Source organism: Saccopteryx leptura, chromosome 5 (genome assembly GCF_036850995.1).
Source record: "Saccopteryx leptura isolate mSacLep1 chromosome 5, mSacLep1_pri_phased_curated, whole genome shotgun sequence".
NCBI classification, from domain to species: domain Eukaryota; kingdom Metazoa; phylum Chordata; class Mammalia; order Chiroptera; family Emballonuridae; genus Saccopteryx; species Saccopteryx leptura.
The window spans coordinates 96,180,436-96,197,403 of record NC_089507.1 but is presented as its reverse complement, the minus strand read 5'-3'; the positions used below and the strand labels follow the sequence as shown (position 1 = coordinate 96,197,403).

Genomic DNA, 16,968 nt, shown 5'->3' with positions numbered 1-16,968 from the left:
GTGTGTGTGTGTGTGTGTTGTGTGTGTGTGTGTGTATTCACATATAAATAGTGAAGTAATACATTCATATCTCTTGAATTTTGTTTTCCGTTTTGGACTTGATGTATTAGAATTAAACAGGAAAATAAAATGCAAGATAACTTTGATATTAAGTTACATAAATAAATGTATAATTACTTGAAGTTATATATTTATGCAGGAAAAGAAATTTATAAAACATAATTATTACTTGTGTTCACCTATATTACATTATGAAATGAATGAGTACACTTCATCAAATTTCCCTGTAGGTATAGGAATAATCAAAGTGAAATAAGCACTTTACATATTGATTCATTTAACCTTTACAATAGCTCTCTGAAATAGAAACCAGTATTGGCCTTACTAGGCGGTGGCCAGTGGATAGAGCGTCGGACTGGGACACAGAGAACCCAGGTTCGAAACCCCAAGGTCGCTGGCTCGAGCAAGGGGTCACTTGGTCTGTTGTAGCCCCCCGGTCAAGGCACATATGAGAAAGCAGTCAATGAACAACTAAGGTGTTGCAATGAAGAATTGATGCTTCTCATCTCTCTTCCTTCCTGTCTGTCTGTGCCTATCTGTCCCTCTCTCTGACTCTGTCTCTGTCACACAAAAAAATTAAAAAAATAAAAGAGGAACAATGTTGGGTAATGTTAAAAAAAAAAAGAAACCAATATTGTCTTCATTTTAAAAATGAGGAAAGTCAAGGTATAAAAACATTAAGCATACTTTTCAAGTTCTTACCTTTAATAAATTTTGGAGTTAAATTTTAAATTTCTGACTCCAGGTCTCAAATCATAGGCAGCATGTCTCCCAAAACATAACATACACTCACAAATCATTTGTATTACCGAGATTTAAATGTTTTCTGTGTAACTGTCTGTATATAAAATCATGTGTCTACACTAAATTTCAGTTTCATTGTTATCTTACGCGTTTCCCTCCTCAGTTTAGGAGCGGGTCAGCTCTCCCGGCACCAAGGCCACCTTGTAGGTTTCTTGAAGGACCAAATGGGTCTGCTTGTGGCAGTTGTCCTCCTGAGACATCACCACTCACTGCTCGCCTCATGTCCAAATATGAGAAAGGGACCAGGTTGACCAGCACTGCAAAAGTGGGCGGTTTTTATAAAATGGTTCGCCATCACGGCCCTAGATAATCTGTTATCTATTCGATTGATTTTTTTTCTCTTTACACATACATTCTAGAATGTTTCAGTTAGTGGCATGGAGATTCATACCCTGCAAATGAATATCTATGTGGAGTATCTGCTGTGTGGATGGATCTGGTTAAGGAGGTCACACACCCAAGTACTTAGAAGGCTGATTGCATATTGTTGCTGTTGTTTCTAGGCACGAGGATTGGACTTATCCCGTGTGAGGACGTGTGTGGTGGTGGCAGAAGAACGGCCTCGAATAGCACTCACCCAGTCCTTTTCAAAACTATTCAAAGACCTGGGCCTCCATCCCCGGGCTGTTAGCACCTCTTTTGGCTGTAGAGTAAACCTGGCCATATGTTTGCAGGTGAGTTTTGTTGATGTCAATAGTACTGAGTGACAGTCATTGTTAGTGACAGATGTGCAGCACACGCTCAAGCTCAACCTACTTTCCTTGCCTGATACTTAGCTACATTTAGAAGATAGCTTTTAATCAAATGTATATAATTGGTGCACACAGGTTTGTTTCTCTTTTTAGTCTGCTGTTTGTCAGTAACCATTATTCATAATTAGCATTCATAGCACTTATCTTGGAACATTTTAACTTTTATAACACAAGTAGCAGTTTTCCCAGACCTCTGAAATTTGGCTCTCTAAAGACTAGACACTACACAAATGTTTCATTGTAGCAAAAATTCTGTCTCTTAAACTACTTAGCCTTGTGTTTATAGACAGTCATTTCTGTAGGAAGAATTCCAGACATGAAGCAGGTTTAGCAATTTGCTGTGGCGGCTACAATTTAGAAATAACAATTAGTGCTGCATTTCTGTGCCGTAGGTGTGAGGTCGCCCTCCTAAGATAGCCTTGCATTAACTGTGGCTAGAAAATACTGGGTGTTTTTCCCTTTCTCTTTATTAGCCCGCTTCTGAGCATCTTTACTACTCCTTTTCCTTTCTGAACCACTACCATGAGGTCCTGCCCGTGGCAATCATTGTGCCAGGACAGGATGGCCTGAAAGGCAGGAAGGGAAAGCCATGCAAGAATGTTCTCTGAGGGCCCTTCCCACAACTCACCCAGAACAAGCTCAGTTGCAGAGTATGTTCCTTGAGCATATTAAAGCAATAAAAACTTGACTCACAGCAAGTGCTGGAACAAAGACCAGTAGACACAAGTCACCTCCAGTCTCTGCTCTCTGCCTACCTACTGTCTCTCCATTTTAGACCCCAAAGATGGTTACTTACAACAAAGTTTTTGTTCTCATTGAACATTTCCTCATAATCAATGAGATGAGCTACATTCTTTTTGAGTGAGTGAGTAAAATATTTTTAGTAAAAATATTGCGAGTGAGAGGGTAAAGAATGGTTTGGACAACAGGAGGCAATTTTGGGAAGGGTGGCCAAGGAGGCCTCTAGGAAGTGACATTTCAGCTAAGTGCCTTGTGAAGTGAGTGAAGTGTACAATTCAGGCAAAGTTGGCAGCAAGTGCAAAACCTTTAGGCCAGTCAGTGAAATGTTCACTTTCTATTCATTATTGAAAAATTAAAAATGGTACCACACAAACAGAGCAAACTTAGCCCAGGTGTGAGGGCAGAAACCCTGTCTCCTGCTCCTGTTGTACTTCTATAAGACCTGATACATTTCATTATGTTTTAGAAAACGGTACCAGAAAATGACAACCTAAATTTCATCTACCCAGAGATAATCATCATGAATACCTTGATATAAAAAAAAATAATAATAATAATATATAACAACACTGGGGAACAAAATTTTTGTTGCATCCACAAAAACACTTATTCTTACTAATTCGATTGTGCTGATCTCAAATATGACATTAGTTTTTCTCTGTAAGCTACAGTTTTTTTTTGCAATTCAAGATTTTAGGTTTCCATCTTATTGTACAATTTTCAACATTTAGTTTAACATAATGAAGTAGAATATCTTTTGGGGCATCATCTTTGTGAAAATGTAATAATTTATATAATGCAGTAAATACACTAAAAATTATGATTACATCAGAATTTGTCTACAATTTTGAAATAGAACATATTAAAACATTTTAATGATAAAATTTGCACAAAACATATTTAAATTCTATTCAGGCAAAAATTTGCATTTGTAGCTCTTGCATTTGTATACTTGTTGAGGACAATTTCGTTTGATGCTCCAGCAGTAGTCTGCTCATCACTAACAGCTCCAAGAATTTTGGGAAACTTCTCAAAGTGACTGTTCAGGAAGTGAATCTTAAAGCTCATGTTACATCCAATGTCACAAAAAGCCAACAGCATCCTTTGAAACAGAGGTTTATAGTTTTCTGCTTTTTTGTTGCCAAGGAAGTTCTTTGTACCTGCCACAAAAGACTGCCATGCTGCTTTCTCCTCCTTATTCATCTTCCTGGCAAATTCTTCGTCACGTTTGAGGGTTTGAATTTGAGGTCTATTGAATACACCTGCTTTTATCTTCTCGAAAGACAAGGCAGGAAAAGCAGAAATAATATGTTGAAAGCATTCACTTTCTGTATTCAAAGCCTGAACAAACTGCTTCAGTAAGCTAAGTTTGATGTGAAGTGGGGGAAAAATGATCCTGTCTCAATTAACTATAGGTTCATTCACAATATTTTGCATCCCTACTTCCAGAGCTTCACGTTTCGGCCACTCCTTCTGTGTCCAGTGTTTTTCCCGAGCTCAGCTGTCCCACAAACACAGAAAGCAAGGAAACTTTGTGAAACCTCTCTGTTGTCCTAGTTGGAAATTTACCATTTTAAGATCTACACAAATGATCCAGTTATGCACCTCATACTTCAGAAAGTCGAGGACAATTTTTATGTCATTATAATCTTCTCGCAGATGAGTTGAATAATCAATTGGAATCACTGCATAAACATTACCGTTGTGTAGGAGAACACATTTCAGGCTCCGTTTAGAGCTGTCAAGAAATAGCCACCATTCTGTTGGACTGTAAGTGGTAACACCTAGCTGGCTGAGAAGGCTACAGATATCATGACAGTAAACAAAGTGTTTGTCTTCGTAAAAAAAGTCCACCGAAATTTGTTCACGCTTCCTGAAATGGGACACTTGAGCTTACTGGTGAAGTACATTCTTTTCTCAAAGCCTGGAGGCTAATAACTCAGCTGCTTTCTTTGATGGGCCAAATCTCTTACTAAGTCATTCAATTTGAGTTGGCTAAACTGCTGAGGGGTTAATGACTGCTTGGCATCAGAAGAAGACCCTTCAGATTCTACAACTATTTCTTCATGCATTTTATCAAAATACACTTGATCACCATGTTCACTTTCTTCGTCCTTAGAAGAAATAAAATCATTGAAAACTAGAACTGGGAGTGTCTCAGAGTGTGGGATAGGTCATATTGCTGAAGGAATATTAGGATATGCGATCATATGCCATTTTTTCTTGCCGATGCCCTCTGTATGGATCAGACAGAAATAACAGTCACTGCTGTGGTCCTTAGGTTCACACCAAACCATGGGAATACCAAAAGGCATTCCTTTGTGTTTTCCTTTTGTCCAGTCACAAAGCATTTCCTCACAATTATGACACAGTATGAGGAGCCTAATTCTTGTCTTGATCACCAAGGGGAACTTGAAAATAGGCAATATATGCATGTGTCACAAATGATGAAATATTGCGCCTTTGACGTTGAAGTGTATAACAGTTACATATATAACAGAAAGTGTCAGGACTATTCTTACATTTACGCCTACTCGGAAAAGCCATGATTCGATCTTAAAACAAAATAAGAGTGTGTTTATATCAGATAATACTTTTTTACATTTAAAAACAACTACAATTATGTAAAAGTGATGTTTGTAAACCATTAATTGCATTGTGGTTATGTTCAATCCAAGAGTCGTCCTTGAACTCCAATTTAAAAACCAATGCATGCCATTAACTGTAACAAAAAGAAATTAGAATTGCATAAAAACTAGAGCATGCATCAAAAAACGGATTTCAGATTTGGAATCAGCAATGCAGAAGTATATAGAAACAGTTCTAAAACCTCATGCAACAGAAAATGGAAAAAAAAATTGTTCCCCAGTGTAATAATAAACACAAAAAGCTAAGACATTCCAAATCCTGTACCTAAATATTTAAAGGCATTGAAAAATGCATGCAGTTTTCTTTGTGGAGCACCACAATTACCATATGTGTGAAATTAGTGAGTGGGCATATTTGTTTTCAGTCAATTCATTGTTTTTTTAATGACATTGTTTTCTTGGATTATTTGTCTTTCTTACTCAGCAGGCCTACACTTTGACTCTGAGCATTTTAGTGGAGGGCAGCTCAGTTAGAACGGAAGAGTTTCCACGTCTGTCCAAACAAGGAATGTTTGGAGCTATGTCCAAGCCATGTGGGGTTTACAGGTGTCTGGCACAGTGTTTGGCGAAGACCCCGGGTACCACTTTCCAAAGGGTTACCTGCTCTTTGGGAAAGGAAACAACTGACATGTTTTTATGATTGAGAGTAAGACATAACTGATAACGTGAGAATTTAAGTTATACAGAGATAAGTTAGGGGTTTATTTTTACTTTGCAAGAATAGTCTTCATTGATGGCACCCTAAACCTTTCACAATCCAGCCTCAAGCTGCTCTCCCCCCCGTGTATAATCCCCCCAATACAAAATGGCATTGTTTAACCTTAGAATCATTCATATTTTACTTTCTAACACCCTGACCCTGCTGCTCTGGGCCTGCAGTGGGCTGCCACCATCTTCACATAGTGAAAATGGCTTCTCTTTTCAGGACTTGTTTCTGATCCCTCTAGCTGGAAATATTCCCTTCCTTTGACTTCCCATGGCCCTTTCTCCCTCCTACTTTATCCTTTCTACACATTTTATAAATATATACTTACGTAACTGACTTTCTTCTCCTCTGGTCTGTGAAAAACTGTTAGAGAACCCAGTGTCTTACATAGTCACATAGTCACTTCTTGAAATGAATCCATTTCATGGAAGTACTGAATACAGTCCTTGTTCCTGCAGACAGGATTCACATTAGAGAAAAGAGGCATATTTCTTTGAACACAGTCAAGCCCCCCGTGTGAAGTAAGTACATGGCAGCACTGAATTTTCTCTGGAATGAAACACAGTATAAACCTCCAGCAACTGAAAGTCCACAGTGTCACTTGTCACTGTTAGGTACGGCCAGAAAGAAGTCACAGCAGTTCAAAATTGATCAAAAAGGGTATTGATTTGAGGCTTGTTTGAACTGCGGAGGTCATATATTAAGGACAGCAACCTCTCAGAGCAAAGGCGGAGAGGTTATTTGGAGAATGGTTGGCACATGTTGCTGGCATCTGCTTAGCCTTGTCCATTGGTCTGGCAGAGGTTTTCATGGCAGCTCCTTTGTGCCCTCGAACATGGAAGGTTCCTTTCAGCCTGAGGTTGGATCTTACGGAAACTATCATGATTCATGTGTAGTTACTTTTACAACTTGACTGAAACTGGCGTGGGGCTAGAGTATTGTGATTTTGTTAGGGTCAGCTATTTTCTTTTAATCTTAACTGAAACTGGCAGCTGCTGGGAACAACTTTGAACTTAGGCCTAACAGTGACACTTCCTTGTGAGTGGAAATTGGGACTTAATGCACTCCAGGCTTCCTGCAGCACTGGCATCTCAGACAGCAGGTCCAGGGCTGCGTGTATGGAAAGACATGCACACTCACAAAAAATAAGGAAACACCACCACTCTTTAAGAAGTGTATCAGACCCTTCAGTTCCAGATGTCATCTAGTTAGCTAGTTCTACAGCTCACGGAGGATAATTTCAGTCATTTCATTGTGTATTGAGAGAAACTGAGGCTCAGAGAAGTGAAGTGAACTTCCCTAATTGGCAAAGCAGGGAAATACAGTAGGCACTGAACACAGTGTTTCTTGCTGTGGACTGTACAGTCAGGCGGGGCAACCTGTTAAACAGTTCTGCATTGTGAGTATCCAATGAAATAAGAGCTTTGCAAATTAAGTATTTGCAAAATTGAACTGTGTGTAGGCAGAGTAGCCTGTCCTCTTTTTTTTTTTACTGTTTTCTTTCCTCTAACATTTTAAATTAGATCTGCTACTTCTGTGTGACCTAAGTGGAGTAGTTCAAAAGACACACACCTCTGTGCAGGATGTGCTATAAGAGGTGGGTTTTCATTGGCATGGCGGGGGCACACTAGGAGCAGCTGTGTGCGACACTCAGAGTAGCACTGCAGTAACCCTGTGACGCCTGCTCTCATGTGCTATCGTGTGAAACCCTGATGTTTGTTTCATAAGCAGAAATCATAAAAACTGACAAATATGTTATATTCAGATACACAAATGGGCAAATATAAAATTTTAAATTAGATAATCCTAAAGATAAAAAAACAAAATTGAGACAATAATTAATATGAAGCTGTCTTTCAGCTCTTACATCTTAGAAACCTCATGACTTGTGTCACCATTTATAATTTTGAGACAGAACTTGCCACATTAATTGTTAAGACATTGTCCCTTTGAGTTCTATGTCATAGCTTTAGGAATGGACTCATAGAACAGTGTGGATAACTTTGACTTTATTTGAACTATTGCTGAACTGTAGACTCTAAAGAAGAAAAATGTAGAAGTACAAACCATTTGTTATACATAGGAACAAAATTTCCCAGGATCTTTAACTCTTAAAAATGACTGTATTTATTTATTTATTTATTTATTTATTTATTTATTTTTGGTGACAAAGACAGAGACACAAATAGGGACAGACAGGAAGAGAGAGAGATGAGAAGCATCAATTCTTTGTTGCAGCACCTTAGTTGTTTATTGATTGCTTTCTCATACGTGCCTTGACTGGGGGGCTCCAGCAGAGTGAGTGACCCCTTGCTCAAGCCAGCAACCTTGGACTTTAAGCCAGCGACCTTTGGGCTCAAGCCAGCAACCATGGGATCATGTCTATGATCCCACGCTCAAGCCAGCGACCCTGCACTCAAGCTGGTGAGTCTGTGCTCAAGCTGGATGAGCCCACGCTCATCCAGGGTGACCTTGGAGTTTCAAATCTGGGTCCTTTGCATCCTAGTCCAATGCTGTATCCACTGCACCATTGCCTGGTCAGGCAAAAAAAATGACTTTAATTTGAAACAATTTTTTTTAAGTGAGAGGAAGACAGATAGACTCCTGCATGTGCCCCAATGGAGCTCTACCCCACAATCCCCATCTGGGGTCCATGCTCAAATCAGCCAAGCTATTTTTATTATTTTTTTTTTTTTAATTTTTTTTTTTTTTTTTTTTTTTTTTTTTATGTGCCTTGACCACGGGCCTTCAGCAGACCGAGTAACCCCTTGCTTGAGTCAGTGACATTGGGCTCAAGCTGGTGAGCTTTTTGCTCAAACCAGATGAGCCCTCGCTCAAGCTGGCGACCTCGGGTCTTGAACCTGGGTCTTCCGCATCCCAGTCCGATGCTCTATCCACTGCGCCACCGCCTGGTCAGGCAGCCAAGCTATTTTTAGAGCGAGGGGAAGAAAGGGAGAAGAGGGAAACATATGGTCACTTCTAATGTGTGCCCTGAGCCCTAACTGGGAATGAAAACTGGGACTTCCACATGCTGGGCACTCTATCCACTAAGCCAAACTGCCAAAGCCTTAAACAATTTCTATTGGTTGAATTTATGACAAAAGTGGGGCTTTAGAAAGAGCAAATTAATGACTTCTGAGGTTAATTAGCATTAAATAAATTTCTCTTAGTACTTTTTTTTTTTTTGCTGTTGTTAGAGAAAGAGGGAGAGACAGACAGGAAGGGAGATGAGAAACATCAATTCTTTGTTGCGGCACCTTCGTTGTTCATTGATTGCTTTCTCATATGTGCCTTGACAGGGAGCTCCAGCCTAGCCAGTGACCTTGGACTCAAGCCAGTGACCACAGGGTCATGTCGATGATCCCACGCTCAAAACGGCAACTTCAGGGTTTCAAATCTGGGTGCTTGGCATCCCAGTCCGACACTCTATCCACTGCACCAGCACCTGGTCAAGCTCTCTTAGTACTCTTAAGAAGTGTCACTTGTTTATTAATCTCTGCAAAAGACATTGCCTACAGCCGCAATTACTTTTCAGAGTATAAGCTGAAAGATCTTTGGCTGTATTGGATTTAAAAATTCATTTCATTGTAATAAAAATTAGCATCCTCCTCACCAGCAGAAAGGAGGGGAGAAATGAGGTCTTCTATTTTCCAAAAGAGATTTCAATTTTTACTTTATTAGGAAAAATCTTTTAAGCCACCTGACACAGAAACCTTGTTATTTTATAGAAACATAACAATTTATCTGAGATTTAACTTTATTGGGGATAGCTATGTGGAATTATATCAGTAACAGTTATAGTCAACCTGAAATCTTGAAACTCATACAATGAAAAGACAAATACAGTCACTCTGATGAGGTGAGGTAGAATCATTGATAGTTTTAAAAAGCGGAGGCTCAGAGGGTGATATAAATCTTTAGTTATTCTCAAAGTAAACTGAATAGTCATAATAAGCCTTTAATTAACTTGAGCTCTCAATTCATTTTCCCCTACACTGCTTTTCAGTGAGGGAAGTGAAAATAAACAAGGTGCTGCTGGGGGGGTTTATGCTCCAGGGGATTGATCGCATTCAGCCGAAACTTTCACATCTTCTCCCCCTGGTGTAGGTTGCCCTAGATCATGAAAATTAACCTTGGAGATCATGGGCCCTAAGTTCTCAGTTACCCAGTATATCAGTCAGTATTCTACTTTGTAAGCAGCAGGACCCTATTTGGCAACTGAAATGAGAGGGAATTTGTTACAATGTCATTGGTTTGCTCTCAGAAATCACTGAGGAACTAGAAAACCAGATTTAGGACTGTGCAGCCTGGAACAGCTCATTCCATAGCACCGTTCATGTGAGGATGCCAGTGATCATAAGTTTGTACCACTGACCAGCTGGCCTGGGACATCAGGCTCCACCACTAATACATCTGCTGCCTGGCCCATGTCACTGCCAAGGATGAGAGCTTGTTCCCTCGTGCCATGAATGGATGCAGCTAATTAGCAGGCTTCATTCCCTATCCACATGCTGGCTTCCAGGAAACCTGGGAAGGAGAGTGTTGGATATTTTTAGTTACTACAGAGGGACAGAGGCTCTGTATGCAGCCGGGCTCTGAAAGTAGAGGAGTTCTAAAAAGAAAGAGTGTTTAGATACTTAGTGATCAAAATGGAACGACCAGCCCTGGCTGGTTGGCTCAGTGGTAGAGCGTCGGCCTGGCGTGCAGAAGTCCCAGGTTCGATTCCCGGCCAGGGCACACAGGAGAAGCGCCCATCTGCTTCTCCACCCCTCCCCCTCTCCTTCCTCTCTGTCTCTCTCTTCCCCTCCTGCAGCCGAGGCTCCATTGGAGCAAAGATGGCCCAGGCGCTGGGGATGGCTCTGTGGCCTCTGCCCCAGGCACTAAAGTGGCTCTGGTCGCAACAAAGCGACGCCCCGGAGGGGCAGAGCATCGCCCCCTGGTGGGCAGAGCGTCGCCCCCTGGTGGGCGTGCCGGGTGGATCCCGGTTGGGCGCCCGTGGGAGTCTGTCAGTCTGTCTCTCCCCGTTTACAGCTTCAGAAAAATCCAAAAAAAAAAAAAAAATGGAACGACCAACAGCTACTTCAGCTCATCTTCTAGGCTCTCCAACATCAACACATTTTCTTCATCCCATTCTTCGCCCCAACAGGGGGCGATGCTCTGCCCCTCCGGGGCGTCGCTTTGTTGCGACCAGAGCCACTCTAGCGCCTGGGGCAGAAGCCACAGAGCCATCCCCAGCGCCCGGGCCATCTTTGCTCCAATGGAGCCTCAGCTGCGGGAGGGGAAGAGAGAGACAGAGAGGAAGGAGGGGGGGGGGGAGAAGCAGATGGGCGCTTCTCCTGTGTGCCCTGGCCGGGAATCGAACCCGGGACTTCTGCACGCCAGGCTGACGCTCTACCACTCAGCCAACCGGCCAGGGCCTCTTCATCCCATTCTTAAATGTCATGCCTCCCCCTCAAGAAAAATCATAATGCAACTTTCACTAATAACACGTCCACACTCGGTCTAACAGAGAAAAACTGAAGCACCAGCAATTACCGTGACCACTGCCAGGTCCAAGGTTCCCAGGTAATGGCCAGTCTACCACAAATATTTTGTAAGCTGTCAACTAGATTGTAAAGTTCACCACCATGGACAGAAGGAATTTGTGTAAAATTATGATATGAATGGAGAGAAAAGAAGAGGCACACTCATTTCTTTGGATAATGTGTTTGCATGTCTGACATGTGCTGGTTACTGGGCATTACCACACTGAAACTCTTGGCTCTGCCAGGTGCTAAGTACGTCTTTCCATCTGAATGTCTCAGAACTTTGGGGATAGCCACCTGAAGAATTTAGGGTCCTACGAGGCTATGATCAGATGTCCAGCAAAGGTTGAACTCAACAAGCTTTGCAACTAAATGACCAGTTTGGTTTGGATTGTCTCTTGTCACGTGAATCAGATCCTTTATCAGACATTGAAAGTTTTCTGTCTATGCTTTGAACCAAGAATAGAAGTGTCTGGCTTCTCCTTTGTTCTTTAACCTCAGCAGCACCCACAGAAACAACCAAGATTTAATGTCAGTCTGTGGACCAGCAGTCCTTGAAGCAGAAGACTCAGTGGCACTTTTCCTTGAAGGGGCAAAGAGTAAAAACCTTGGGCCGGCAGCCTATACAATCCCTTCACATGGACTCAGCTCTGGTGGCAGAGCTCGAAGCACAGATGATATGTGAATGAATGGGCATGGCTGTGTTCCTAGAAGACTATAACAACAGAGCAAGCATTTTTGTTTTTGTTTTGAGAGGTTTGTTTTTTGTTTGTTTTTGTGAAAGAGAGAGGGACTGATAGGAGCAGACATATAGGATGGGAGAGAGATGAGAAGCATCAATTCTTCTTTGCGGCTTCTTAGTTGTTCATTGATTACTTTCTCATATGTGCCTTGACTGAGGGCCTCCAGCAGAGCGAGTGACCCCTTGCTCAAGCCAGCAACCTAGGGCTTCAAGCTAGCAGCCTTTGGTCTCAAGCTAGCAATCATAGGGTCATGTCTATGATCCCACACTAAGCCAGCGACCCTGCGCTCAAGCTGGTGAGACCGTGCCCAAGCCAGCAACCTTGGGGTTTTGAAGCTAGGTCCTCTTCATCCCAGTCCAATGCTCTATCCATTGCACTACCACTTGGTCAGGCACTTTTTGGTTTTGTTTTGTTTGCTTGTGCTCAGGGGTTTGCTGGTCTCTGTGAAAGTGTTTTCTTTAGCCAGTTTGCCAGTTCATAGCATAAACCACCAAATTCCAGCCCAGCAAAGAAGCTAAGTTTTTGCTTCTTTTGAAGAAAAAATAAAAGTAATGTAGAAATGAAAAATAGAAAGTAGATGAATAGAGGAAGTCAAGACAGTTAAAAGTTGATTCTTTAACAAAATAAATTTGATAAACTTCTAGCTCTACTCATCATTAGGAAAAGGAAGAAACAGACTAATGATACCAAGTGCTGGCAAGGATGGAGGCAGTTACTGGAGCTCTGGACTTTACTGTTGGAATAGCACAGCTGCTTTGGAGAACACTATGTCAGTTTCTTGTGCAATCTAATATGAACTTACCATATGACCTAGCAATTCCTTTCCTGGGTGTTTACCCAAGAGAGATGAAAGTGTATGTGCTCCTAGGGGCCTAACACACTTGTTTATAACTGTCTTGTTCATAATCATTAAGAATTAGGAACAACTTAGTATCCATTAGCTGAGACGAGAAGGATGAGTTATAGTCTATGCAGTGGAAATGCTGTTTGGTCATGGCAAGGAGTAGACAGCTCCTACATGGAACAGCATGGATGAATCTTAAAAAAGTTTGCTGAGTGAAGGAAGCCAGACATTACTGCAGACGGGCAGGACAGGATGTTTGGAGTGATGAAACTTTGCTATCTTGACTATGATAGTGGTTAATGACTGTTTACATTTGTTAAAACCAACCTGTATGCTTAAGGGAAAATTTTATTGCATGCAAATTATACCTAAATACATCTGACAGAGTAGGAGGGAGGGAACAAGTTACAAGTATTAGAAATAGAGACTGCCTCTATTGGCCAAGATGGAGCAGCAGGGACCAGATTTGCTCTCTTTACTGAAACAAACCAAGAGTGGACAAATATATGAAGAAGACACTGGACCTCAGGCAGCAAGGAACAGAGACACAGGTTAATCCCATGATTTCCTATGATTTGCTGCCTTGAGAGAGTTTTTTGACCATGGTGCAGGGAGGGAAATTGAGGCAGAGACTATTTGCTCCTTTAGTGGAGGAGATGGAGCTGAGAGTCTGAGGAGACAAAGGCTGCTATAGTTCACAAGACGGTGCCAAAGAGATCCTCCCCAGGTATTCAGGTGAATACCAATCCACATCCCCTGATTAAAACATCAGTTCATATTAGAAAACTACCCAAAGTTAGAAGCAGGAACAACTAAAAAAATTCAAGGGAGTAGTGTTTGTTCCCACCAGCCAGACTAAAAAATCTCATCATTCATGAGAGCATCATTCTGGCCCCACCTAACAAATCTTAAAAGGAAGAACCAAGAGGATCAGACTCTTCCCGAGTAATGTGATATGGAACAAAGTTCAAGAATTTATAGGAATACAGATATATCTAGCAACCAGCAAGGTTAAATTTACAATGTCTGACATCTTACCAAAATTACCAGGCATAACAAGAAGCAGGTAAATATGATCCACAATGAGGAGAAATATCAATCAAAACCAAACTGACACAGATTTTGAGTTTATAGACAAAGATACTAAAAGAGTTACTTTAACCATATTTCATATAGTCAGAAGTTAAGAAGAAACGTGGGATTTTGAAAAGAAGAAAAAACTGAAATTGAACTTCTAGAAGTGAAAATTATAATATGTGAGATGAAAAATAAACTGGATGGAATCAACTGCAGAAGAAAAGATTAGTGAACTGGAACACATAGCAATAGAAACTTTTCAAACTAAAAGATAGAAAAAATAATGTAAAAAAATGGAAAGAGCATTAGTGAACCTTGGGGAAATTGCAAGGGGCTTAATATACATGTAATTAGAGTTCCTCCAAAAAGGAGGAATGAGGGAGTTCCAGAAAAAAATAAAGAACCTGATTAGGCAGTGACTCAGTAAATAGAGCATTCAACCTTGGACACTGAAGACCCAGGTTCCAAATCCCGAGGTCGCCAGCTTGAATGCAGGTTCATCTGGCTTGAGCACAGACAGGCTCACCAACTGGAGCGTGAGGTTGCCAGCTTGAACATGGGATCATAGACATGATCCCATGGTTGCTGGCTTGGGCCCAAGGTCACTGGCTTGAGCCCAAGGTCGCTGATTTGAGCAAGGGGTCACTGGCTCAGCTGGAGCCTCCAGGTAAAGGCATGTTTGAGAAGCAATCAATGAACAACTAAAGTGCTGCAACTACAAGTTGATGCTTCTCATCTCTTTCCCTTTCTGTTTGTCTCTCTCTCTCTCTTGCTAAAATATTAATTAAATGAAGAAATATTCAAATTTGATGAAACTATAAACCCACAGATCCCAAAGCTCAGCTACCTCTAACATAACATGGAGGTAATTGCTCAATTAAATTGAACAAAACCAGTGACAGAGTGAAAGTCTTAAAAACTGCCAGGAGAAAATGAAGTTACATACAGAGGAACAAAGATAGGAATGACTTCAAATTGCTTATCAGAAATGATGCAAGAAAGAAGAAGGCAGAGAACATATTTAAATACTGAATAAAAAATGCTGTCAATCTAGAATTTTATATTTATTGGAAATATTTTCAAAGAGCAAAGTCTCATTAAAAACTTTTTAGCCTCACAAAAGCTGAGAATTACTGCCGTCAGGCCCACAAAGCAAAAAATATTAACAAAATCTTTTAGGCAACAGGAAAGTGATACTAGATTGATATCTGGATCTGTTCAAATAATGCTGAAAATAGGAACTGCATAGGTCAATTTACAATATTTTTTCTTGTTATTTAAATCTCTTTAGAAGATAGCTGACTGCTTTTTTCAAACTAGTAATATATTGTGGGATTACATGTGTAAAAATCCACTGTATGAAAACTGCCCAGAGTTGAAAGGAGAGAAATGGAAATATACTATCTATACTATTTTAAGGTTATTATACCATGCAGACTATGGTAAATTGAAGTTTTATATTATAAACCCTAAAGTAACCACTAAATTAAAAAAATTTTAAAGAGTTAAAGCTGGCATACCTATAGAGGAGATAAAATGGATCTATAAAAAACACTCAATATAAAAGAAGGCTGAGAAAAAGGAGGAAAAACAGATGGAATGAATACAAAATAAGATAGATTTAAGCATCATCATATCAATAATCAAATAAATATAAATGATATAAACACTCTATGTGGTTGGATTTTTCATAAGGAAGACCCAACTATGCATAGCCCACTTTAAAAATAGAGACAGCCCTGGCTGATGACTCAGTGGGTAAAGCATCATCCTGGCATGCTGAGGTTTCAGGTTCAAGGTCTGGTCAGGGCACATACAAGAAGCTATCAGTGAGTACATAATTAAATGAAACAGTGAGGTAGAACAATGAGTTGATGCTGCTCTCTTTCTCTCATCCTTCACCCTCCTTTCTTTCTTCCCTGTTTTCTTTCTCTCAAATCAATGGAAATTTAAAAAAAATAAAAATAAAGACACAAAGAGACTAAAAGTATAAAGATGGAAAAGTTGTACCATATCAGTGCTAATCAAAAGAAAGCTGAAGTATGGCTAAAGGGGTGCATTCATCAAAGCTTACAATCCTAAAACTTTATGCACCTCATAACAGCTTCAAACTATAAGATACATGGATTAGAAATTAAAGAGGTGATTTTACAACAGCTCCAACAGACATTTCAAGAAGAGGGGATACTATGACCCACTTTATGCCCCAAAATTGACAGCTTAAGTGAAAAATACAAAAATTATCAAAAGTAACACAAGCAAAAATAGAAAATCTAATAAACTGAATCTATAATCTAAAACCTCCACAGGAGGAAAAAAAATATAACATCTAGACCCGGATGGTTTCGGGGAAAACACCAATCTTACAAAACCTTTTTCAGATAATAAAGGAAGAAGAAACACTTCTCAACATATCTTATGAAGTGAAAATAACCTAAATACTAAAATCTAACAAAAAATATTCCCAGAAAAGAAAATACCCGGCCAATATCCCACATGGAAATATTTCTCAGAATATTCACATGTTGAGTTCAGCAATATGTAAAAAGGTAGCACATTGTAACCAAACAGGTTGTTTTTCTTAAATGCAAAGTTACTTTATCATTAATAAACCAATCTGTCTCATTCACTGCATGAACTGAGTGAAGGAGAAAAATCATATGATTTAATGTGTTTTAACACATTAAAAACAGGAAATGTGTTTAATAGAATTCAACACTTATTCGTGGGATAACTAGGAAGAGAGAGAATGTCCTCAATCTGACAGAAGCATAAACAGAAAGCTTGTAGCTAACCTCACACTTAATGATCCACTTTGAGAGTCTTTTCCCTAAAATCAGGAATATCAGCATAGCATCAGAAATCCTAGCCAATGAGATAAGACCAAAAAAGAAAAAAGAAAGAAAAGTACAAATATTGGAAATGAAGAAAAAATTTTGTCAGTATTTTCAGACAGCCCAAGTATGCATATAAAACCCATTGTGGCCTGACCTGTGGTGGCACAGTGGATGGGGCGTCAGCCTGGAATGCTGAGGTCACTGGTTCAGAACCCTGGGCTTGACTGGTCA

General features: G+C 40.2%; 1 protein-coding gene across 4 annotated transcripts in view; it reads left to right on the top strand.

Annotated features, from left to right (window-relative positions):
* DIP2C (disco interacting protein 2 homolog C) overlaps positions 1 to 16,968 on the top strand; it is a 471,590-nt gene that overhangs the window by 413,162 nt on the left and 41,460 nt on the right. For all 4 annotated transcript variants that reach the window (XM_066387148.1, XM_066387147.1, XM_066387146.1 and 1 more), the window contains one exon: positions 1,368 to 1,538. In XM_066387148.1, the coding sequence (XP_066243245.1) occupies positions 1,368 to 1,538 (171 nt within the window). The remainder of the gene's footprint in view (positions 1 to 1,367; positions 1,539 to 16,968) is intronic.